The following is a 24,033-nucleotide window of genomic DNA, read 5'->3' as shown; positions in this document are numbered from 1 at the left end:
CCGGATGCGATAACAACACTTGCGAAATACTTTTGTTTTCGCTATGGAAGCAGAAGTAAAGATTTACCTATATTTGGATACTTTCCCTAGAAAATTAACGTGAATTATAAACAATTCCAGCAGGAAGGGCGTTTTTTGATATCCTAAAGATAATCAATGTGCCTATATAATAAGACTCCACCTGCAAGCCGTAATCTTCCTTATTTACGAGCAACGAGTCGATTTTCCAACATGTAGATGTAGAGAGCTGGCTCATAATTCATTCATCGTATGTATCTGTGGAAGAAACAATGGTCGAGTACTCGCACAAATCGATGCATTCGTGAATATGTAGTCCCTCGCATCTGGCGTCACACATTTGTTATACGTTAATTTTTAGTTCCTCAAACCGTCGTTCTAAACCCTCCTTCCTAGTAATTAGACACCAACAAGTGGAACATTGAAGTTAATATTATTTACGGTTATATCTGTAAAAATGTTCGTTATAGACGTGGAATTTGTAATTATTCTGATAGTGATAGTCGTTTTCAGCAACGATGTTTTCTAAAAGAAATCCAGCCCGTTTCTTTCTCGATCATGATCAACGTTGCTAAGTCACTTTATGCAGCATTTCTGATACCCGTTCTACAGGTTTTTAGAATCCTAAAAATATATTGATATGAAATCGTAGACTATAAAGACGTCAAAGTGCAACTGTCGTACCCATAATCATGTATCTGTGATTTCCATTGGTCAAAATCGAGACGATTACGTAGCCCGTACGCTTCACTTCTAGCTAGCAAATCACAAAATTCGATTTTGACTCTTGAAAATCACAGATGAACTTAATTGGCTGTACGATCGCAACAGTCAAGTTTGGGATTTTAAAAAACCGTGAAACAGTCGGGAAAATCGCACAAAGTTACGCTGAACCCGGCTCGAAATGATCGTTCTGTGAGGATGCAGCTAGGGGACGTACTCGCGAATATATAGTTATATGACTATGCATGCTATATATAGTTATATAGTTATATATAGAACTATAGAACTATATATAGTTATATAGTTATAACTATATATAGTTATATATAGTTATATAGTTAGTCTACTCATTACATCTATCTTGAATCTGTGGTCCGTACGACTCAATTGATAAGCAGTAGGCAGCGTTCTTGATCTTAGGCGGACTATTCGGCTTCATGCATTGTCGAAGCCGTATTGACGATGTGATCGACTCGACTGCACAAATCGTTTTCTTCGCTAATTTCTGCCACCCATCCAATTCTGGATATAAAAGAGTCAACGATCGACGATCGGGCCGCGGGACTCATTCGTCCATCCATGCATGGGGACGGGATAATGCAGAAGTTTCCATAAAACAACCAAAGAAGGATGAACGTCTACTGCGCGTGCGCAAGGGTTGCGAAACAAATGTCGTTTCTTCGTCGAAAAAACGTCTCCCCTGACCATGACTCTCAAGCCATCTCACCCGAGAAAAGGCGTTCTCATGAATGCGCGTTGATCGACGATCATCTTCACCTCTTCGGAGGTTTCGACGGATCGGAACACGTTCCCCGCAATGAAATATTTGTGGTGAATGTTCGATTAGCGGAAAAGAAGTGGATCCGCCGATGGACTCGAGGTCAAACGATTCCCCCACCTGGTGAGGGGGCACGATGTGTGGTCATCGACAAGATAATCTACTCCTACGGGGGAGAGATAGGCGAGGGTCGTTATCTGGGAATCGTTTATCGTCTCGATCCGAAGACCATGAAATAGCGACGCCTATCCGAGGAAAGAAACCGCACGATCGCGCGTACTGCTGTTTGTGTGCGATTGGATCACGAATGATCATGTTTGGAGGTGAGGGCGGATTGAAGGAGCTTCCTCGTCACCGAATCCAGTCTGGAGCAATTCAGGAAGGAGAGCACAACTGGAGTAACGATATTTATGAACTTCAATTTGAAGAGGGAAATGAAAAGGGCAAGTAGATTTCATATCAGTTTGGTAATTAATAATTTGAAATATGGACTAGGAATGTGGTTGGATTTGGATCTAAGCGGAACACGGCCAAAACCACTTCATGGCGCTGCCATGGCCTCCATTGACCAGCATCGAGCATTACTTCATGGAATGGACATGAAGAATGAATGTCACTCTCTTTTGATCAGTCTAAATCAAAAAGTATGATTTCCACTTAAAGCTGAGCAATTTGTAGCATTATTTTTAGTCGTGGACGATCATTGATTTTGATGTGAAACCATCACCTAGACGCGCCCATGCAATTTGTCAACTAGTGACGGAAGACTTAGAAGACGAATCAATTTGTCTTCTCGTCGGTGGTGAAATGGTCGACAAAGCAAATTCTGACTACTTTTACGTTCTGGATTGTGACAATGCCAAAGCGTATAAGGTTGCAATTGTATTTTCATGGAATATTTATTGATGTTATTTTAAGATGGACGTCGATACACAATTGGGAAAAGTTCGCCGTCACACGTGTCATTGTTTTCAGAATGAAGACAAGACTGCAGACGTCATTGTCTGTGGTGGGGCCGATTCGAATGTATGGTGGTACAAACCAATTTTTAACGGTTTTCGTCTTGGTAATGATTTCGTCTCATTTTAGCAGCATAAATTTAGTTAATTATAATGATATTTTTACAGACGTAAAAAACAAGCCGTACATGAAAATTAAACGAGAAATTCTCTCGTAGAGGCGGGCGTCAGTTCGTACAGAAAGTCCATCAGCGAGTCTTCTATTTCAAAGTGGCACGGAAGATATTGAAATGTTGCAACGCGAGTTGGAGCATTTGCGACGAAAATGCTCTGAATTGAGCGGCGAAAAAACCTCTATCAGGTTATTTATCAGGTTGATTATGATATTAATTGATAACGTATTTTTTTTATTTTAGAAATGAGCTGACCTTTGCCCAACGTCTTCTGCATGGTAAAGACGAAGAAATCACACAAATAAGGTTACTTATAAATTTAGTTTGTACAGTATATATGTTTACTATATATGTATCATTTAATTCCTTTTTTGAATTTTTTGATTTCAGAGAAGAACTTACCTCTGCTTATAGTATTGTAGAGCGTAAAGACGAAGAATTGGCTGAGATCAGGTTATTAAAAGTAATGAATGTATCTAAAACTGGTAATAGCTTTTTTAATTATAAGCAAAAATTGGCGTCTGTTCAAAGAGAAGCTTCTTTAGCTTATGGTCGTCTTGAACAGCAGAAAGACGAAAAGATTGCCTCTATTAGAGGGTAACAAATAAATAATTGATTTAGCGATTTTTGGGATATTTAATCGTTTTTTTTTCTAGGAAAGAACTGACCACTTGTGAACGTCTTGTACCGCGTAGGGACGAAGACATAGCTCATATCAGGTTTTGACAATATAAAAAAATTGTAATTAATAACGTGAATTGTTTTTTTATTTAGAGATCTCCTGCACGGTAAAGAAGAAGAATAAATCATTCAAATAAGGTATAATTAATTACTGAACCACTTGCTCTGAGAAAGGAACAATGCCCAATGAACTGTTATAATATAGGCAAGCAGTCGTCAGTTCTAGACTACCAGGTGAGTAGAATTAGATTGCAAAAGCGAGTTTGGCTTGATCGCATTTATTCCAGATGCTTTTCCAAAGACAGTCAACGAGTCTCTCACTCGTGTTGTCGCGACACTAGTAGAGGCAAAATGGCAAAAATTTGCTGTTTGTTTGGGACGAAGAGCCAATGCCATACCGCAGTACAAAGAAAAGTCTGATGAGAATTTGATTCGGGCTATGATGATCATAGAGGATTGGGTAGCACAATGCGGTCGAGAGGCAACGGTAAATGCTCTTATCCGAGCTTGTGAAGAATGCGGTATTCACAGAGATAATATTGAAGCTGCGTACAAAGACAAGTTGTGACTACATATTAGGTAATACGGATAAATGGAGTTAGTGGAATTATCCACGTAATTGAAAACACCTAATGACACCGGTAGTGAATGCATAGGGAGCTTCGTCTCCATACCAACAATTATATTTAGAAAAGGTTTGTTTTGAGTCAGACTCTTTCTATTGTTTTTTTTAGTGTTTCTTCGTTTGTTTATTAGTTCTTTCTCTTTTTATTATTAGTATCGGCGAAGCTTGTTGTATGTTTTCTCTAACTTTGAGCATTTGTTTTCAGCCCAGAGAACCCTATACATACTTCCCGCCTACGAAGACAATTACAATTTTTGTATTAAAACAACTATAGAAAATAAAATTTCAGCACAAAGTATATCGAAAGCTGAAATATTTAGCTCCTTTGGTGGCTACCTACAATCTGAGTTAATAAAACGGCGGACTTTGACCCTAAAGAAAGGCGAAACTGTAAGAGTACCCATCGAAAATCAAAATTAAATGATAATGCGCTTTTGACGTTGACATTCTCACCGTGACGGACGAGATATTAAACGCCAAAAAAATTTGTGCAGTTGCACGCACAGTGAAGCGGGCAGAGTTCCCTGACCTGCATCCACGCACTAATTTATTTACGAGAAAGAAAAGCATTCATATGTCTGACTGCATTTCACCAGCGAATAGCTGAGCCACTTATGGGCTTCCTCCGTCGTTTCAAACTCAAATCAATACAGTATTAGCAAATCAGTAAGTCATTCATAGCCAATCATTAAAATATTTAAAATAATCTGAAATAAATTTATTCGCGTTCTCAAGCTCGACTTGAATCTAAAAAACGCCCCACTACAAAACGGAAACTTGCGCAATCACGAAAAGCTCAACTAAAAGCCTAGAAACAAAGCCTAGAAACAATTGGAGACCGAGAAAAGCCAATCTACGACATCAAACAAGGAAGGATACCCTCTTTCGAGTTTCCACGAAAACTCTAAAGATCCTCTGACCACTAAAAACGCCCGAATAAACCTTGAAACAGAAGCGGAAGGCCTCAAAAGGCTCAGAAAGCGATGTCGCTAAAAAAATGAGGACTCCCGGATAAACTTTCTACAACCCCGTATCAAACGTTCTTTGGGGCAGAGCGAATCGCTTTCTAGGTCGAAAACACGGCTTAGTGTGATCACGAATTGTTTTATTCACTGTACAATATTCACTGTACAAGACGGTTTGGCTATTTGAGGAGACGCAGGGGATGCAAAGAATCGTGTCAGGAGCCTCGAGTCTTCTCTCGACTATTCGATTTCTACAGTATGCATTCGAATACGTATTCGCGACCAAAGGTAGATAGAAACTTAGATCTATATATAGAGAATGATGGCCTGGTGTTGGCCACCATGAATAGCCTCCCACCGCTTACAGTACGCGAGCGCCTTAGATAATGTGACGTCATAAAATTTCATGGTATTATATATTCACGCTGTTTTACATGTATCACAGACCTGCAGCTCAGTCCTACGCACATGCTCTATGTACATACATAGAGCAGCTGAGCTCATGTTTAAGTTCCTAATTAGGCGTTCTCTGATACTGGTTTTGAAGTTTATTGTCTGCGGGCTTGTCTGCGTAGGTATGTGTACGGAAGTGTGTACGGGTCATATTTCCTGCTACCCGTACACGCGTACATACCCACCCAACATACTGTACATGAGTGGATACTTTTGATTGTGACGTCAGAGCGTGACAAACAAAGCAGTAGTTTCGCCTTCTCAACGCATTTATAAAACGGAAAATGCTACAGATCAATTTGAAATAGGGGTTTCTAAGCATTTTTTCTGTTTATCAAAGAAAAAACGCTGTATTCGCGCCGTAAATCGCCTTTTTCGGGTCGCCGTTTTAGGCCCCATTTCGCGCATACGCTTTACAAAGTAAGGGTTTTTCCTATGTGACGTCACAATACTGTACCGAACAGACGTACGTACATACATACACTTCCGGCCTTGAGATCACGTTTGAGAGAGCCTCCCTCGCCGTTATACGGGCTCGCAAACTGCGTTTGCCACCCCGTACAACTGCGGTGGTCGGCTCACGGATACTAGTATACTCCTCTAGTATCCGTGGTCGGCTCATAAGCTTAAATCGTCGTTCAAGTGCCTTGGACAGTGCGTTCAGGCATTCGAAGCGATTCCTGAGAAATGCACGTGAGCGATCGAACGCGTTCCTCTTCGAGCAGATACCGCGTAATTGTTCTTTTTCTATCGACTATGGTCCCCAGAACTAAAATTGCACGAAGCTACGGCTCGATATATCGCGAGTCCTCTAGAATCGATCTAGTTCGCCGCGTTCTTTTGGGAAAGCCAACTCGATCGAAGGTGTTTGAACGTTTTTGTTCGCGCTTCGTCGCGTTTTCGTCGCGTTTCGTGAACGTGAACGATAACGTAGACGTCACATCCGGCTATATACCATGCACGCGTGCACGTGTTCGTCTCTTGTTCCCCTTTTCTCTTTCGGACAAACGCTGCACGCGCATGATGACTCCAATTATTACCATTTTTGTACATTATTTCAAGTATTCCTTTTATGTGAATTACAATCGTTTTCAAAAGACTTTATTCTAAAGTACCGTACTAAATGTGCTGCTATATACCTACATGTATATGTCATCTCCTCTGGTCTTTTGTTTTTAGTAGTAAAATAAACACTTGCAGTCATCGCATCATCGCAATTTTTATTCACTAAAGAGATTTTTCATTGTAGGACTGTTGAAGAAAGTAATGCAGGTTCTCGTTCTCAAAACCTCTCCGAGGCGTAGGATGTCACTCATCCGGTGCACGTTCTGCTACGTTATTTGTTATCAAAGAATAACGGATTTGCTTTGTACAAACGGGAAAGGAAGTTGCATCTTTGACTATTGTTGTGCTGACAATCGGAAGCTCTTTCGTCCATCTCCTCAAGACCGGTATGAACCGTTAGTCCTAAAGACCGGTCATCATGCGCAGCACATGGCATGACTGGGAGCCTTTTTTCGGTCAGAACGGTCTTGTACGGAAATAGAGCAATACTTATAATGCATACGGTCGATTTCAAACGCGGCGTTATTGCACATACACATCAATATTGCAAGGCAATATATACTGCGCTAATAGCGCTAAGTTGATGTTTTTTGGCACCGTTTCAATGAAGTCTTGTTTATGTGACTATAAAAGGCATGCGCGCCCTGCGTAGATATAAAAGAACAAGTTGCCCCCAACTCAACAGTCGCTAACCTCTTTTTCAGATGAAATCGTTATGCTTTGCCGTGTTGTTCGTCGGTGCTTTGTTGCATTTTGTTCGAGTTGAGGGAGCTGGTACCTCACGCTATATTGAAACCGGCACAGACTATCTCGAATTTTTTTCTAGCCGTTTTACATGCACCGAAAGGCGAACACGTCAAGAACAAATATATAGTCGTCCTTGACGATCATGTCACCGTTGAACAACGTAAGGCGACCGTAGGACCGCATTAGCCAGGCAGTTTATGAGAAAACCATGTTTTATCTGTTTCGCTAAGCTCTCACGTGCAATCACCAGAAATATACCAGTGGTTTTTAAGCGTGGCTCTTAATAAAAACGAGATTGTATGAGAGCAGCTAGCGCTGAATATTGGCGTCATCTGTGAGATAGTTTATGCAGTGTTGAATTATGTAGTACGTTCATCTTTTTCTAACAAAATTTGTAATAATTAAAGGTTGAAGGCAACATCTCTAACGTTAAGTAATACTTTCTATATAGTGCGGCTTTTGCTTTCTTTCTTTCAGAGCTAGAGCACGTGTCTAAAATATTTGAAAATTCCGTCGACGAACCCCCCAAAATTGAAAAAACGCTCAATATCGGAAAACATTTCAAGGCTTATTCAGCCATAATGAATAACGCGTAACTTTTATCTTTCTTTTTATTAATTAACGTACCCTTATTCGAAATTTCAGCACCCTTGAACGAGTTCTCCAACTCCCGCACGTCCAATATGTCGTGCCAGAAGAAATCCTACGTTTTAGAACGTTGGATAAAAAAAATAAAAGCGAGGGCATACACAGTTATTTTCACCGTCGCAGAAGAAGTCCCTGTACAACTCAATCAGATGCAGACTGGGTATGACCGTATATCCAACCGTGTATAATATCCGTCAATGTTAGACCAACCGACGTACCTAGGGTCTTGAAAGAACGTCTGTAAGGCGTTTCCACAACACACGAAAGTACACTTACTCAAGTACTATCTATTAGATTTATAAATTTATTCAATTGTATCTACTTTCTTTACAAAGAAAATTATCAAGGACAAGGCGTCGACGTTTACGTGATTGACACGTGCGTAATTTCATTGGTACAGTAATAGTTCTAATCTAAATATAATCATTGTTGCTGTAGTGGAGTGTATGCAAATCACCGCGACTTTGAAGGAAGAGCAAGAATTGTACGTATGCATAAACGGATGTCCGACTAAAAAATAGCTCGACGTTAAAAAGGTTAAAGACTATGTCAATGTTCGAAATCCGGACGAAGACGGTCACGGAACTTTTGTGGCCTGTGCGTCTTCTCTTTCGTTGAATTTGAGCCGTTTATTGAATTTTTTATTTAGCGCTTATCATTGGAAAGAAGTACGGAGTAGCTAAGAAAGCTAGAGTGGCTGCTGTAAGAGTGCTTGACGATGATGGATATGCTACTACTCAGTAAATAATTAAGACTAAAGCAATATTGTTTCCCTGGTTTCATTTTTGTGTCGTATAAGAAAACTTGTGGAGTCTATTCAGTGGGTCGCCAGCCAAGCACGGTATAAAAGAAGCACCGTTATTTTAAAGTGCGTAAGGGAAAGTACGTGATAAAGAATTGTCATCGAAACTTTATGCCTAAGCTTTTCCGTTGGTGTTCCAAGCAATGATCTTATTAATCATGCGGCAAGTGCGGCTGTTAGAGATGTAGGGGTTTCTAATTCATTTGCTTCTTTCTTTGAAAATCTTTTTTGTATAACTATACAGGGTGTTGTTTTTGTTACGTCGGCTGGAAACGAAGGTGAAGACGCTTGCAAGACGTCTCCAGCTAAAGTTGCAGAGACGTAAATGATACTACTAAATAGTCAGTTCAGTCAATCGGTAATTGCCGATTTTAGCATCACCGTGGCAGGTTCTGACAGAAATGACAGGTTTATGGTTGCACGCAAAGTTCAGTCAAATTTTGGAGCTTGCGTTGATATATTCGCTCCAGTAATTAGCAGTACTATTATACAGTTATCAGGTATCTTTGAAGCTTTCCCCAGAGTCAAGATATATTAGGAGCCGGTACCACCAATCCATCATCCACGAAGACAGACTCTGGTACGTATAATGCGTTCAATAAAAGTTGAATTATTAATCACTCTTAATTAAAGGTACATCTTTTGGAACAGCTCTAGTGGTAAGAAGGCCTAAAATGTTTTCAAATGTAAAAGTAATTTTCTTTTTGCAGTCAGGAATACTGGCCAAGCTTCTTAGTGAGAATCCACGTCAAACGCCGTCCCAATTGAAGCAGTATCTCTTACGGTAAGCTTGCGCCTCCACTGTAAAAATTTGTTAGCGTCGCTTTTTAATGAACAGAAGTGCTAGCAGAGATATATTGAAACCACCAATAGGACATTCATGGCCTCCAAATACAGCGAATCTTCTTGTTCATGACGGCTGTTATTGAGACGGGCGACTTATTGAACGTGCTCAATATTCGCTTACTACTGAGCCCTTTGGCTTTGTCGTTTGTTGTCAATTTGTTGTGCGCTGCGTTTGGAATTCTGTTGCTTATAGGTATAAATGTTTTTTTGCCGTTTCTATGCAGGTAATTCTTTGACTGGTCGACCTCCCATTCAAGCAACAAACAGGTTTGGAACGATCTTTCTCCTAAATTAAACTCATACCTAGATCGATCTGGCCTGATCTAGGTGTGAGTCTAGAAAATCATGATCTGCAGGGTTTACATCACCAACGACGTTGTGAGTCCTTCAGCAAACGAATTTACCGCTATTCTAAATTTCGAAAAGTTTTGCGATGAGCCCCGAATTAATGGTATAGTTCCCACTCCCTCACCCCTATTTGTTCCCCTCCCCTCACCCATTACGTACGTAGCTTTAGGGACCTAGTCTATAGACATAAAACTCTGCATTTCGATGTTACTCCTCCTCCAAATTAGTATAGCATTATTGGACTCTGGTAAAACTCGGGAAGACTTGGCCAAGTTAGATAGATAACCATAAGCTAGATGTAGCTCACGGTTTTATTTATGAATCAACAGTGGAGCTTTTCTGCCCTTTTTAATGTCATGGTATTGAATTACGTAAGCATACTTATTTCATCTTCTTTTCAAGGTAAAATACCAGTGAATATTTATCTGTTTAGAAACGTCCTCTTAGATCTACGTAATAGCTGCTCGATTGGATTGCTTAGCGATGCTTATTACCCATCTTCCTCCTCCAACAAAAATTTTATCATCAGTGACAGCCAATGAACACTCATGCCGTTTATTCTTCATTTTCTTTATCGTTTCCCATTTTCCATTATTAATATGAAAACAATCAACACGATCACTCCCTCTCCCTCCCACAAGATAAATGTTTCCATTGCGTCCAATTGATGATCTGAAATCAAGTTGATATTTGTCTGGTATTTTACTTATTAAATCCAAATCACTCGTTTCACTTTTCCATTCATAAATACTCGTACATCGATACGTGTCATTCATATTTATGACATATCCTTTTCCTTCACATTCAAAGACACTCCATATTATTTGAATCCCCGGCAAATGATGCTTCTCTCCCTCCCATGCTCCCTTCTTAAACTGAAGCATTCTGTCCTCCCAACCAACATGTAGAATTCCATTGATTTCAGTTACACGTCCACATGGATAACAACAATCAATGGGCAGATTTGGTTCGTTTGTTTCCCATTTGAGACTGGGATTTCCCATCGAAGGTCCAATCTAAGTATATGTAACTGTCAATCACATTTCTATCAACCCAATTCAATAACCTTAGTTCTCAATCCGAGAACAGTCATTTCGGCGCGAGCAAAGATCTCCCTTCAATTTTTTCACTTTCTCAATCGCAAGTCTATCACTTTCATGTTCTACAAATAGAATCTGTTGAGTCAGATCACATCGAATTAAGCACATTCCCGAGTAGTAGTTCTCTTTTCTGGCTCCAATAACTGCCGCACAACATGCTCTTGTCGTTCCGTTTCTCGTAGAATGTCGACAAACTCGTCGAAGGCCGTCTCGATCACCTTTTCGCGGCAAAATGTCGACAAGGAGCATGCGCGATTTGTCTTCGTTCGTCTTGGACGAATCGCGCAGCATTGCGTACAGTGGCGTCGCTAAGGGTGGGCCAGGTCGGGCCAGGCCCTACCAAAATTTCTGTGGCCCTACCAAAAAAACTTGTTTTCCTTTTCTTTGTAAGAGAGAAATTGATTGGTTTACTAGTTAGTGTAGTTTCTTAGGGTTAGGGTTAGTAAGAAAAAATGCTTTTGCAATGATTCGTGTAGAGTATTTCTGTAAAGAAAAATCAACGTAATGACCCCGCCCACTCAAAATTTTTCTGGGGCTCTGCCCCCGGACCCCCGCATTCTGTCCCGACCAACAGAAAATCCTAGATACGCCACTGATTGCGTATTGCTCTCGAGAGACGAGTCGCTCGGCGAGAAGACGATCTAGAACGGACATGGGATCGAACACTTCGACGATCGACGGAAGATCGTCGTGTCGTGGACGCGATTTCTCCATCAAACGTTTGTCCATCGCAGGCGCTTCTCTCTTCTCTCTTTTGCGGCGAGCGCAGCAATGGACAGATGCGCGGGGAATTGCGCACTAAATGAGAATGGGATCGAGTTGGTTCGGGGAGTCCCCTTTCGAGGGCACGAGATCAACATTTGTACACACAGGAAAATATTATGTTTTTGGAGGTCAATTTTATTGTTTCGTCAGGTCAATCGTAACGAAATCTTTTTTTTTCATTTCATTTGAGTCTTAGATTGGTCGTCGCGATTTTTTGATCAAGGTCAAAGTTAATTCATGTTCTCCATTTGATTTCACTTTTGTAAAATTGACATTACCATTATATGCATGTTTTATTATTGAGCAAACGTTAACTATGGTAGATGAGTGCTATTCATCGACAAGAAAACAAAGACAAAGTAGAGAGCATTCGTTTGATATAATAAATTGAGATGCTAATATTATTTTGTTGCAGGCTAGGTCACATGTGCACGAGCTCCTTTGCCAGATGAGCTCTTCCGATTTCAATCCAAGGGCCATTCAAGCAACATTTGACAAAAGATGTGTTTTCTTGACAATTTTTAAAACGTTCTCTCCACTGGTAATCGTAATTATTAATAACATTTTTACTTCAGTTTGACCGTCGGCTCTCGGTCACAAACGGAAAAAATTTTCTCTATTGTTTTTTTCTTTCGTCACATATTGAAATTCTGGTTTCTTTTAGAGAATGTTATGTAGACGTAGCGTTAGAGACGAGAGGATCGTGAGCACGATCCTGCATAAAGAGGTGTCGCAAAACTAAATTGAAAGCAGTGTGAGTGACTCTAACATTGCTTCACGGGGAAACAGTGGAAGAGTTTCGTTTCAGCTATGGAGCTGTTGCGGACTGCTAGAAGGTAAAGTTTGCTCGTGTGAGCCTGATTCGTTTTGTGTAAGGGTTTCCTAACGCCGTTTTCTCCATCGGAGCGTCAAATTACGTCGAATTGACAACGAAATAAGCAGAGATCGCTTCGATTCAAAAAATCAAATTTTCTGAAAAAAGTTCTTCTTAGAAAGACAGGAAAGTGAAGTATATGAATTTTTGTTAGCTTGTGAACGGGAATTCAGCCAAGGTATACGTATGCCCAGTATTCGAGTTTCTCCTCGTCCGAGAAATTATAATTTTTTTCTTTCGCCGGCGATTTATCTTATAGAGCATGTAAAAAGAACCTGAGAAAGTCATCTGAAGCGACGTGGAAGTGTACGTCTTTTTTTTATCGTTAGAGAGACTCGGAATTGAACGGTGAGCATTCGACAGATTTTTATTGGGACCCGAAAACAAATTTATATTTTTAAGCATTCAACTGAGTTTAGAGCATCCGATCCTCCCACTACTATTAATTGATTTTCTTTTGTTGTGCATGTACCATGTGCGTACCTTCCCTCATTCATTGATGGCAATGGAAGCCAATCCCCAGACAATTCATCATACATTTCAACACATTTGCTACTTCCCCTTCCTCCTGTTGCGACGAGTTTTCCATTCCATGATGCCAATTCGCACCAATTCTTTGTAGTTGGCTTGACATCAATCCACTCTTGTTTTTGCATTGAAAAACATTCAACTGAATTCCCCATTCCCCATCCCCCTCCTCCAACAAACATTTTATCATCAATCACAGCCAATGAACACTCCCACCGTATATTCTTCATTTTCTTTATTGGCCCCCATTTTTCCTTATTAAAACAATCTACTCGATCACTCCTCCACCCTCCCACAAGATAAATTTTTCCATTGTGGCCAATTACTGATCTCCCAGCGAGCTGATGTTCACGTGGTATTTTAGTTAATAATTCCAAATCTCTCTTTTCACTTTTCCATTCATAAATCCTCGCGCATCGATACCTGTCACTGATATCCATGACATATCCTTTTCCTTCACATTCAAATACACTCCATATGAATTGAATACCCGGCAGACGATGCTTCTCTCCCTCCCACGCTCCCTTCTTCAACTGAAACATTCTTTTCCCTTGACCAACATGTAGCATCCCATTGATTTCAGCCACACGTCCATATGGCGCACAATCAATAGGCATGTTTGGTATGCTTGTCTCCCATTTGAGATGTGGACTTCTCATCGAAGGTCCAATCTAAATGTAACTAATTAAAAAACCCTTAAATCGATTTCTTTAAGACAAAATCACGTCCACCTTAGTTCTTAGACTGATGTTTGTCACTCTCTCCTTCATTTTCTCTCGTTTCTCTTTCTTCAATTCCTTTTTCGTCTCTTCTTTCTCTTTTATCTCCTTGTTTTTCTCTTCTCTCTCTTTCTTTAATTCTCTTTCCAATTCCTTGATTTTTTCTTCACTTTTCAAAGAAAGTCCCGTAGAGTCATAGCGTTCATTTTCCTCAATCATCTGTGCGACGTGTTCCTGTCCTTTAGTTTTTCTCAAAACATTCAAAAATCGGTCAAACGAAGTGGGGCCTCTTTTCGGCAAAATCGAAACAAGAAGTGTACCCGATCTTTTCTGGTCATCAATGGAATCAAGAGAGAGCCGTTCATATTCTTGAGCAGTGATGAGTTCTTCGGCGAGAAGACGACTGAGGAAAGTGAGAGGCATCAGAATTTCAATCAGATCATGTAGAATCGAATGCACACGCGTTTTCCATCTCTGATCCATTTCAAAGAGAGCAGAAGAACGAACGAAGCGATGTCAAAGCGAGATAAACAAAAGTGGGGACTTTGGGGACGGGGTGACTTTATGTAGCTCGTGCACGAACGATGACGCGGACTCTTTGCTGATTGGATGATGGGTGTGCGTAATTAACCGCAACGATGTCACGAGAGACAGCGTTGTTTTGGCACCTCTACGCGAAACCAAAAATGGTAATAATTGGAGTGATCACGCGCCTGCAGCGTTTGTCCCAAAAGAAGGAGGGAAACAAGAGACGAACCACGTGCACGAGTGCATGGTATAGCCGGATGTGACGGCTACGTTTTCGTTCACGTTGACGAAACGCGACGAAAACGAGAAGAAAACGCGACAAAGCGCGACTAAAAACGTTCAAACGCATTCGATCGAGTTCGCTTTTCGAAAATAAAGCGGCGAACTCGATCGAATCTTAGCGAAATAGAGGATTCACGATATCGAGCTGTAGCTTCGCGAAATTTGATTTTTGGAAGTCGCAGTCGATACAACGAGTAAATGTACGTTGAATTTGCTTGTGGGAATAAAGAGAAACGCGTTCGCTCACCTGCGTTTCGCCGTGGTTTCGCTTCCAATGCGTGGACGCACTGTCCGAGGGGTTTGAGCAACGATTTCAGTCCATTTCAATCTATCTTTGGTCACGAAGACGTAATCGATCGCCCAGAATGCATCAAAATCGAACAGTCGAGAGAAGAGAATCGAGACGAGCGCGCTAACTCCCGCTAAGATTCAAGATGGAGGTCGACAGAATGTATTCGACTTTTCCCTGTCATTGGCTGGTCAGATAGCTTCTGTCTTCAAAGCGCGCCTCTTTCATGTGATTCTCTCATTGCTAGATAGCTTTTCAACTTGTTTATATAACGCAATGGCGCAAAATGGGGCGACAAAGCGTAAGAAACGATGTCAGGAAAGCCTTGACACTAAATTTCTTATACACAAATGGTTTCCCAAGGCATTGAATGCCAGAGAGTAGCTCGACGGGCAGCAGTAAGCTGTGCTTTAGTGTATTCAGCATGACTTCAATTTCATCGTAGATTTTCGACTTGATCTTGGATATGATGCGAAATATTTTCAACATGTATATCGAGGTGTCAGGAAAATTTCTTTTTATTTATGTGCAAATTGATGATGACGGGGATTAGGCACCTCATAGCTCGTCCACTGACCTTTCTATCAAGTTGCTACTATAGGCACGACGTGATTCAGCTTTTACCCGCCCGATCAAGTCTGATTGAACTACTGATCACCAATTTGGAATGCTGCATGATTTATGTCGCAGGTGAGGTCGAGTATTTGAAAATTTGAAGTAAGCGAAAATTTCTTTTTCATGCTGCAGTAATTCTTAGCGCAACTTCTGAGAACGTAGTGCTCGACGGTAGAATATATGACGAACATCAGGTGACTGACGTTTCTCAGGCAGGCGCAGAAAAAAAATGTTTCCTGGCTTCTTTCAGTAAATTCTTTATTCAAAGATGGGAAGCTGTATCTTTCTGTAAACCACGCAATCAATGTAATAATTGTATAAATTGAGAAAACTTTGCGTTCAAGTCCTTTTTAGATTTGGACTTGTTTGGCTAGGAAAGCCGTGTTTCCCTACGATAGGGAGGCCCGTTTCAAATGGTTCTCAAAGGTTTGCTTGTCTTTTTTGTCGTTTTCCTTGGTTGTCAGTCTTCATGAATGATCGTCCTAAGGTTATGGAAGAAGATCCCGATTTGGATGCAGATCTTTGAAGATCACGTGATGAATTTAGATCTCGCTCTGTTGACTGATGAAGTCCGTGGCTTGGCGAGATAAAGAAATTTATTGACAGTTGTTTTTTCGTTAGATATTATGATCGTGCGTTCAAACTGGTTAACCGGACATGTCAGAAATTAATCGCAAGGGGGCACTAATTCGTCACGTCGAATCTATTCATCAGGGGAATTGACTACCCATGGAGGGTACGGCTTCTTTACATCAATGGCACGCGCCAAACTCGTTCCTGCGATCCTATTGGTCGTTCATCAATCGATCAGCTGTTTCACCAAACGCGCTTTCGCACCTCGCCGCTGAAGTTCGCACGATGTACGCTCGATCTTTCGCGATTTCAAATAAAAATTAAGTGCAACGAAGAAAAGCGACTTTACGCCCCAATTGTACGTAAGTACTCATACGGTTTATAAAGCGTTTCAGAGTGAGGGAGAAGTACTAATGCAGAACGATGAACTTAATTTGAAGTGGCATCCCACGCCATGGTCGAATGATGAAAATGAAACCTGTGAAAAGCGCATGCTCGTTGCAATAAGGGCGTTGCCGTTGATCTACTTCTCCATACGACTCTTTATCCGTTTCTATATGGCAACAGGCTGCGGTTTGTCTCGTACGAAATCTTAGTACTCGTGACTCATACATAGACGTTATTCAGATATTTCTTACCCTTGGGATGAAGTGGTCCTTCCTGGTCATGTTTTTGACGAACTTTCTGAAGCTTTAATTCCTTCTCTCATTCTTGACGAACTTTTGGTTGAAAAATTGATTACTAAAGCTGAATGTGAAGACATAAAACGATGCCTTACTCCTGCAGAGAAGAGCCGCAAACTCCTACGGTCTCTCGTGAGCCGCCGAAAGGAGGATTACCTTGTCTTTCGAAGGATTTTAGAGAATACGCCAGGCTGTGAAAATGCTTACGTCATCCTACTCTCTTCGGAGGAGAGAGTTCTTGGAGTAAGAAAATGGACATTTCTCCATCTCGTATCTCACAGCTTAACTTATTAGAGTCAACCTATTTACTACCCTGACCAGAAGCTTATGGCAGGCGTGTTGTTTGGCCGGCTAAAAAGAATTCTGAAAGCCCATTACAATAGTATGAAAAACATATCTGATGTCTATAGCAAATTCGATTTCCTTATTTTCACGGCAAAATTTAATTCTTTACGGAATCAAACGCTTGAACGTCTACTTCTTCCTAAAGCTGGAATTGTTCCTCTTTCTCTTAATGAAGAGGATAGAAGACGTTATGGTAAAAAGCGAATTTTAAAGTATCAACTTGCCGATGAGGAAAAAGACTCAGTGAAGGAGTTTCGTGATAAAGTGATGGAAGCTGAGAGAGAGAAATCAGACTCAGGTAGAACTCTTTTTCTTGTTATAGCTGATGAAAGCCACTGGGGTACCGTCAAAGCTAAAGAGGTTGAGGACGGCAATCTTGCGGCGAAAAAAACCCAAAAAGCTTTCAATGAGTTTGTTAATACCTGGGGCAAACATAAGGACGTTGTCGTTCTTCAAGTATCGGCGACGCCGTTTAATTTACTCACAATCAATTCTCGGATTCCTCAAGTATATTATCAAGATATTGGCTCTAAAACGAGAAAGGAAGTACATGTCGTTCATTGGGCAGAATTGATTTTAGAGCAGTTTCAGAAAGGCTGTGCCGTTCGCCTCTCAACTATAAATGGCGAGTGTTGTGTAGGTGTTCAGAAAGGAAGTAACAATGTAGTGGCATCTTCTGTTGAAAGCCTGGTTTATATTGACGGATCCGAATCAGTTTCAGGACAAAATGTTCGTTTATCCGAATATGATGAGGAAACTAACAAAGGTGGCCGAATTTTTGGCTTGTTTGCTGGTACAAATCTTCGTTCACAAATGCGTGATTTCGATACTGACGTAATTGCTCTCGGTGAAGATGATGGCAGTTCAGACTATTGTTTTGACTTTGAAGCGGTTTTAGATTCGGGAATGGGCGTCGTTTCATGAAAGGCCGCCTCGAAATTAATAGGTGTCTACCTGAAAGTGGAAGAGATAGATAATGAAGGGAATTGCAAGGTCAGTAAAGCACAGGGTGTTGAGCAACTGGTTGCGTAACGAGATAGAGATATTTATTGAAAATTGTTCTTTGCGTTAGATGTTTTGATAGTGCGTTCAAACTGGTAAACCAGAACAGTCATAAATTGATTGCAAAGAGGCACAAATTCGTCACGTCGAATCTATTCCAGACCGGAATTGACTACATATGGAAGGTACGAAAAAGAAAACAGAAAAACTCCCCATATGCATCATCGCCTTGTCTATGTATTTCTTACTTTGTCATACATATGCAGGCTCCTAAGGCCCTTTGCTAGGATTTTCAATTCTCTAGGTGATTATGTGTGGCGTTGATGAAGTCTCGTTCAAGGCAATAGATCTCATGAAAGACGCTTATACTCATCTCTCGCCTACTCTATTGACCCGTCAAGTGAGCCAATGACGAGAGGAGAACACAGTGGATTTTTAGTGATCGTTTCTCTTTTGTTTTTTCTCTACAGGTGGCCATTCACATAGATTTCATAGGAAAATGTTTCCAGCATCTCGAGTTGTCTTTCGAAGTGCTGAAAGTTCGTCTTGAGGCGCCCGAACGGCACGTGCACGTCACTCAAATGGTCCGCTGTCTGACGCTTCTTCGAGAATACATCGCCCAATGCGACGGTGCTCACAAAGGCGAGAGGACGTTACTCCCCCACGGAAAGTAAGACAACGAGAGCGAGAGAGGCGCATTGCCATTATTGGATATACGACGATCTCGAATAACTCAGGTCGTCTCTTTGGAAACACGTCATGTTGACCGTGCGCTTTCCTCTTCCGTCGGGACGACAGGAAGATTTGGAAGTGTCGACGCACGGCAACGAATCTTTAGGAGCGTTGCGTCGCAAAATCATACGATTGTGCGGGGGAAAGAAAGTTTGGGGAGGGAGAGTGGGCATTAGATTTTCGTTATTATAGGAAAAAAGGGTCGTCGTCGTCGCAGGGAATCAAAATCGATTTATTTCTCAACGGAGATGTGGTGAATCCGGTGGAAGATCGCCGACTGATGCACCAGCTTTCGATTCGAGAGAGAGCGGTGAGTGGGGAAAGTAGCGAAGGCGGACTCCCCCTGAATTTCTTTTCAGGTTTTGTCGGCGAAAATTCGTTATAAACGACACGGATCGCCGTCTCAGGATTCCTCTTCCGATTCGTCGACGAATTCGCTATCGAATCTTTTTGACAGCACTTCGAGTTCCGAGACTGAGAAAAGTCTTCCTGGAGTCGTAAACGCTCTCGTTTCCAAACTGAAATCGTTCTAGCGTCGCTTTTCTGTTCAGATAATGGCTAGGGATCCGAAACACTGTTTGATTCTCCTTCAAATTGGTCAAATGGGAAGCCAGTTGAACGCGTCCATTCTTCGCGACAGGGCGTGCGAACTGTTGGACTTGATTCCGTCCGATCAGAAAATACTCGAGAAAATTTGTCAGTGCAAAGACAAAGGAGGTTTTAAGCAACTCGAGGAGATGTGTTTTCAACTTCCTCCCCTTCACACACTCTATCATCTAGAGGTGCGGAAAATTACGACTCTTACCCGTGACGTATCTTTTTTCTTTCTATCTAGGTTTTGCAGTCGCTTCTTCTTCCTGCGACGTTGTCTCCCGACGACGAGCAATCGTATTCGTTTCAGCTTTGGTTCATCGAAAACGGGGGCATTCGACTTCTTCTAAAATTGCTGGAGAGTCCCGATTTCGTCAAGGACGCCGACGTGAACACGAGAATGTGAGTTTATTTCCAATAAAACTAGCGAATGACTTTCGAAAATTCTCCCTTCTTTCAAGATTAATTTATCGTGTGACTATGACACTGCTGCGTCTCTTTCTCGCATCGCTCGGAATGGTTCGAGCGTTTCATTGGGCGAAAGAGTTGACCAGTGAAAGTCGAACGAAAGAGGCGGCCGCGTGGGGCGGAGTCGAACAGCTACGCGAAGCGCTTTTGCACCTACCTAGCATTCATTCGGACTTACTACTGAGACAGATTGTCAATTGGATAGGCCAATCGGCTTCAAAGACGGTGCGTTACAATCTCTCGTAATAATTTTTTCTTCATTTTTTGTTTGTCCCGCGTAGGTTTTAGATGACGTGAATCTAGTCACTTTAGAAACGGTTTGTTGTATACAGCGGTTCGCCTGGAGCGCGGCGGCGGGAGCCGCTCACTTAGCCAAGGCGTCGGTGGACGCGATTCACAAGGCCATGGAATCGGTGCGGCGACGTCAATCCTGTAGTCGCCTTTTTTTATTCTCTCTTTTCTGTGTAGAAACCCATTGATTCAGAGAGCGCTTCACTTTGTAAAGAATCTTTGGGGGTAAGTGGTGGAGCCACCCCGGTGCATGTAAGATCTCAAATCTGGACACTAGGTGCTTTCCACTCTACTCGCACTTCAGCCCAACTTGCAGGAATCCTTGATCAAAGAGCGCGACTGGCAGACGTTTATTATAGACCTATTGCTAATGAGTAGAAACAGGTAAACGTTCTGAAATGCGCGAAGAGGAAAAATTTGGGTGACGTGCGCTTTTAGGCCTCTTCGGCTCACTGTCTGTGATCAACTTTTCCTCATGGTGACTCGATGCTTCACGACGTCAAACCCTCTTCGTTTTCTTCTCACGCACTTGTTCACTTATCTATCCCTTAGTTTCGATACGTTAAGACTCTTTGTTTTATATATTTGCGGGCTAGACTGTAGTTTCGGAGAATGAACCTTCTTCTTCCGAATATTTCACTCTTCTTTGCAAGTAGGCAGGCATTTTTTGACGGTGAAATAGAATGGATTATTTCTTGCTTTCAGATTGCTAAGCGATGTGCGGCAGACAAAGGCGTTTGCTTTCGACGCCTATCACAAACTGAAACTCGAAGTGGAGTGGCTGAAAAAAGTCAAAGTAAGTCCCTGGAGACGACACATCTATTGAAATTCCTGACTCCTCACCAGGCTGACTTCCTGTCGTCTCGAGGCTGTACGACAGTCGAAGATACTCTTCTCGAAGGTCGTTTAAAAATCGCGAAAGAACTGTTGCAATTTCAACCGGAAGACGTGACGCGTCGACTCGGATCAGCCGAAAATGGGGGGAGAACCTCGTCCAGGATCTCGTCGAAGAGTTTCTCTGCCCGGCGTCGAAGCAGCTCAGCCTCTACACCAAGGGAGTTGGTGAGTTGGCCAGAACCTTTATGAAGGATTGTTCCTCGTTTTGTGAAAACTTATTTGCAGCTCCTCTTCCTTCTGAGTCGAAGGAGGCGATTTGCTCGTCGCCTTCTACGCAACTTGCTGCCTATGATCTACTTGTAGTTTTGTGCTGCAACTGCATTCCCAATATGGAACGACTTTGCCAGCTTCAGGACGAACTCTTCTACTCGGGTTAGCACCACGGAATAATTGAGGATGTTTCGCTAAATGTTTCAATTCAAATATAAACAGCTACTTATTATTGTTATTTTACTAATTTAGTCCGGGTGTATTTTGAATTCTAGAACACGAAATCCGGGTAACGCTCATAGTAAACCTTTTGAGTTTTGACTGAATTTTCGCAAGACGCGCCTCGGCAATAGTGCATGGGATGCAGTCAAAAACTGTTTTTCTAGACGTTGATGCTTTTTGGCAAAGTGAGGCTCCCTATGGGGTCTCAAGAACTGTTTTTTCGCATTGCGAAGCGGAAGGTAGCACTTGCGACGCGAGTTAAATATTCTCTTAGACAATACTTTAAAGGCCTACACCTAGTCGTGGCAGTCAACGCGCCTCAGTGTTTCCCTATCCCCGAACACACGAATTCACCCTTCGCTCTTTCGAAGCTCGTCTCTCTTCCGTCGTAACTCGAACCCTCTTCTTCGACACTCAAAGGAAAGCTAAGAGATTGGTCTCCATTGGAATTGAATTATGGAAGCTGTCGACGTTCACAACGGCCTCTGCGAGCAAAAATATCGTGGCCCTAGTGAAACTGATCCCCAAAAGGGGCCTCACCTGTTCTCTCCATTTCACACTTTATTCCTCATACAAAGACTCTACCCAATGAAAGCTATTTATGAAGTCTTTTAGACGAGAAGGATCGGTAAAACTATATGTTTGTTGGCCTCCTTTCGTTCTGACATTGTGAACACAGTGTTTTGGAGCTGGTTTTGGCAACGTGGACGTGCGTACAGTTGTTCACAGGCAGTGGGCTGTTTTCGCGATTACTCCTTATCTTTTAGATTGCCTCGTTCAATTTAGGCGTCATCTAACTTGTGATGTAACCGAAGGGCGTTGACAAGAAGGATTTAAATCTGCAGTCGTCTCATTAGTGACGCTCCCACTGCTTCTTTGATATTATACGTAGGGGTGAGTGTAGATCGACAGCTTTTGCTTTTCATTGTATTCATCACTCTTATCGTCGCCAAGTCGTCTCTCGGCGAAGAAAACTCGCTGTTCTCTAAAGTCATTCAGTTTGTCGACAATAGAAAGCCCGGTCAATTTTTTAGGCGACGTTCTGGTGTCAATTGTGATACGTTTTATTTCTGACGTGCACCCTTACCCTCGCTCAGTTGTTTTATATGACTACGTTACTTCTAAAAGCACACAATGTAACGATAGATTCATGAATAGCAGTACTATTGTACAATTAAAATGTTTTTAATTCGTAAATAAAAATTAATTAAGCTTTTCTAAATCATTGACTGCAGATGTTGCTGAGGAGAAGTGGTTAGCTTAGCACATGAACCATGCAGTCTAGCAAGTAATTATGTCATTCTGGAAGATGAAGCCGAATTGCTGCTGAGTGCAATCTGCAGGCTTTAACTTTGCTTAGTACAGAGACCAAGGCTTAATTTGAGAATGACCTTTGACGTACGAATGGTCAAGATAAAACCCGAGTTTCCGAAAAGAGTCTTCTTTTAGGCAGGCAGACAGACATAAAATAATTCCGTTTTTTGTATCATTGTCATCGACAACATCTCTTTGTGCCGTCTTCTGTGCGACAATGCTTACGTCAAAGAATACTATTTACTAAGGTAAACAATAACGTCTTGGCATCCGGTGTCACTGACTAGCGTATATGTAGACTGAGACTTCTGTTTTCCCCTCATTTCACTGCTGGGAACTTGAGAACTCACAATGCTACTCTTCTTCATTATTTTGGTTACTGTTTCCTTCGAATCAAAATGGGGAACGACGGCAGACCATAATCCGATAATCGTCTCGTCACAAGGCCCCACCATCTGCTTGCCATTGGACCAGTACGTAAACGAAACAAAAGGCGAGGTTTGACTTTCTAACTCGAACAGTTCTTTCTTTCTACTCGTCGCGATGTTTCCTAGAAAGGAGAAAAGGGAGCCAAAGGACAAAAGGTAGCTAGTCGCGTCATACAGTGAAACAGGCACGTGATGTTAGCGCTATATAAAAAAAGGGGGAAGGTGCACCCCGTCTCGTGGGTCAAAAAGGACAGGTACTCTATATATTTCCACGTTTACTACACAGTCAACGTGCGTGTCCGCCTTAGAAAGGAGACTTGTGGGCTGGGTTGGTGGAAGGTAAGAAAACGAAGGCGTATTTTTATATGGGACCTGTAAAAATAAGGATGGCTATTTCTGAACGAATCGTGTTCCTGCTCTTGCATTTATGAACGAAACAATCTATCCCAAAGCGGAATATACAACGTTCGGCTGCCAGGCTCAAATCGGACTATTCAAGTCTACTGTGACATGGACACGGACGGAGGTGGATGGACCGTTTTTCAACGAAGACAAGACGGATCTGTCGATTTCTATCGCGGATGGGATCCCCAGTCGTTGGCCACGCCCGGCCGACCGCAGTCGTTCTTTTCGTCGTCGTAGCCGGCGGGGAGAGGACAACGACGCCACCCAGTGCCGCCCAACCGGTTGCGCAACCCGACCGACGACTCACGGTCCGGCCGTGAGTTCGTCGACCGGCCGGCTCG

General features: G+C 42.0%; 3 protein-coding genes across 3 annotated transcripts; all 3 read left to right on the top strand.

Annotated features, from left to right (window-relative positions):
* Nucleotides 1-1,117: 1,117 nt before the first annotated feature.
* Nucleotides 1,118-3,771, top strand: LOC136195531 (uncharacterized). Its single transcript, XM_065984870.1, has 12 exons — nt 1,118-1,962; nt 2,015-2,163; nt 2,210-2,392; nt 2,438-2,585; nt 2,647-2,839; nt 2,895-2,957; nt 3,042-3,104; nt 3,160-3,248; nt 3,308-3,370; nt 3,426-3,470; nt 3,538-3,566; nt 3,620-3,771. The coding sequence occupies exons 1-5, from the start codon at nt 1,656-1,658 to the stop codon at nt 2,694-2,696; spliced, it is 837 nt and encodes a 278-aa protein (XP_065840942.1). The 5' UTR covers nt 1,118-1,655; the 3' UTR covers nt 2,697-2,839; nt 2,895-2,957; nt 3,042-3,104; nt 3,160-3,248; nt 3,308-3,370; nt 3,426-3,470; nt 3,538-3,566; nt 3,620-3,771.
* A 1,252-nt stretch (nt 3,772-5,023) lies between these two features.
* LOC136195527 (uncharacterized) lies at nt 5,024-9,725 on the top strand. Its single transcript, XM_065984860.1, has 19 exons — nt 5,024-5,210; nt 6,625-6,826; nt 7,145-7,214; nt 7,267-7,347; nt 7,665-7,779; nt 7,833-7,995; nt 8,058-8,115; nt 8,171-8,213; nt 8,274-8,319; nt 8,372-8,432; nt 8,485-8,575; nt 8,635-8,703; nt 8,758-8,821; nt 8,882-8,958; nt 9,013-9,106; nt 9,160-9,217; nt 9,271-9,296; nt 9,348-9,421; nt 9,476-9,725. The coding sequence occupies exons 3-19, from the start codon at nt 7,145-7,147 to the stop codon at nt 9,564-9,566; spliced, it is 1,281 nt and encodes a 426-aa protein (XP_065840932.1). The 5' UTR covers nt 5,024-5,210; nt 6,625-6,826; the 3' UTR covers nt 9,567-9,725.
* A 5,463-nt stretch (nt 9,726-15,188) lies between these two features.
* Nucleotides 15,189-22,698, top strand: LOC136195525 (ubiquitin carboxyl-terminal hydrolase 9X-like). Its single transcript, XM_065984858.1, has 29 exons — nt 15,189-15,314; nt 15,362-15,415; nt 15,470-15,606; nt 15,664-15,725; nt 15,782-15,837; nt 15,886-15,957; nt 16,019-16,100; nt 16,153-16,677; nt 16,732-17,030; nt 17,082-18,125; nt 18,205-18,319; nt 18,439-18,534; nt 18,605-18,804; nt 18,872-19,000; nt 19,059-19,176; nt 19,226-19,363; nt 19,418-19,648; nt 19,702-19,859; nt 19,919-20,150; nt 20,207-20,338; nt 20,394-20,441; nt 20,494-20,600; nt 20,655-20,868; nt 20,922-21,012; nt 21,063-21,278; nt 21,339-21,784; nt 21,834-22,173; nt 22,225-22,254; nt 22,313-22,698. The coding sequence occupies exons 10-23, from the start codon at nt 18,109-18,111 to the stop codon at nt 20,830-20,832; spliced, it is 1,899 nt and encodes a 632-aa protein (XP_065840930.1). The 5' UTR covers nt 15,189-15,314; nt 15,362-15,415; nt 15,470-15,606; nt 15,664-15,725; nt 15,782-15,837; nt 15,886-15,957; nt 16,019-16,100; nt 16,153-16,677; nt 16,732-17,030; nt 17,082-18,108; the 3' UTR covers nt 20,833-20,868; nt 20,922-21,012; nt 21,063-21,278; nt 21,339-21,784; nt 21,834-22,173; nt 22,225-22,254; nt 22,313-22,698.
* Nucleotides 22,699-24,033: the final 1,335 nt, after the last annotated feature.

This window comes from Oscarella lobularis, chromosome 14 (assembly GCF_947507565.1).
Source record: "Oscarella lobularis chromosome 14, ooOscLobu1.1, whole genome shotgun sequence".
Taxonomy (NCBI): domain Eukaryota; kingdom Metazoa; phylum Porifera; class Homoscleromorpha; order Homosclerophorida; family Oscarellidae; genus Oscarella; species Oscarella lobularis.
The sequence above is the reverse complement of the archived record's forward strand: the minus strand, read 5'-3'. Positions and strand labels throughout refer to the sequence as shown.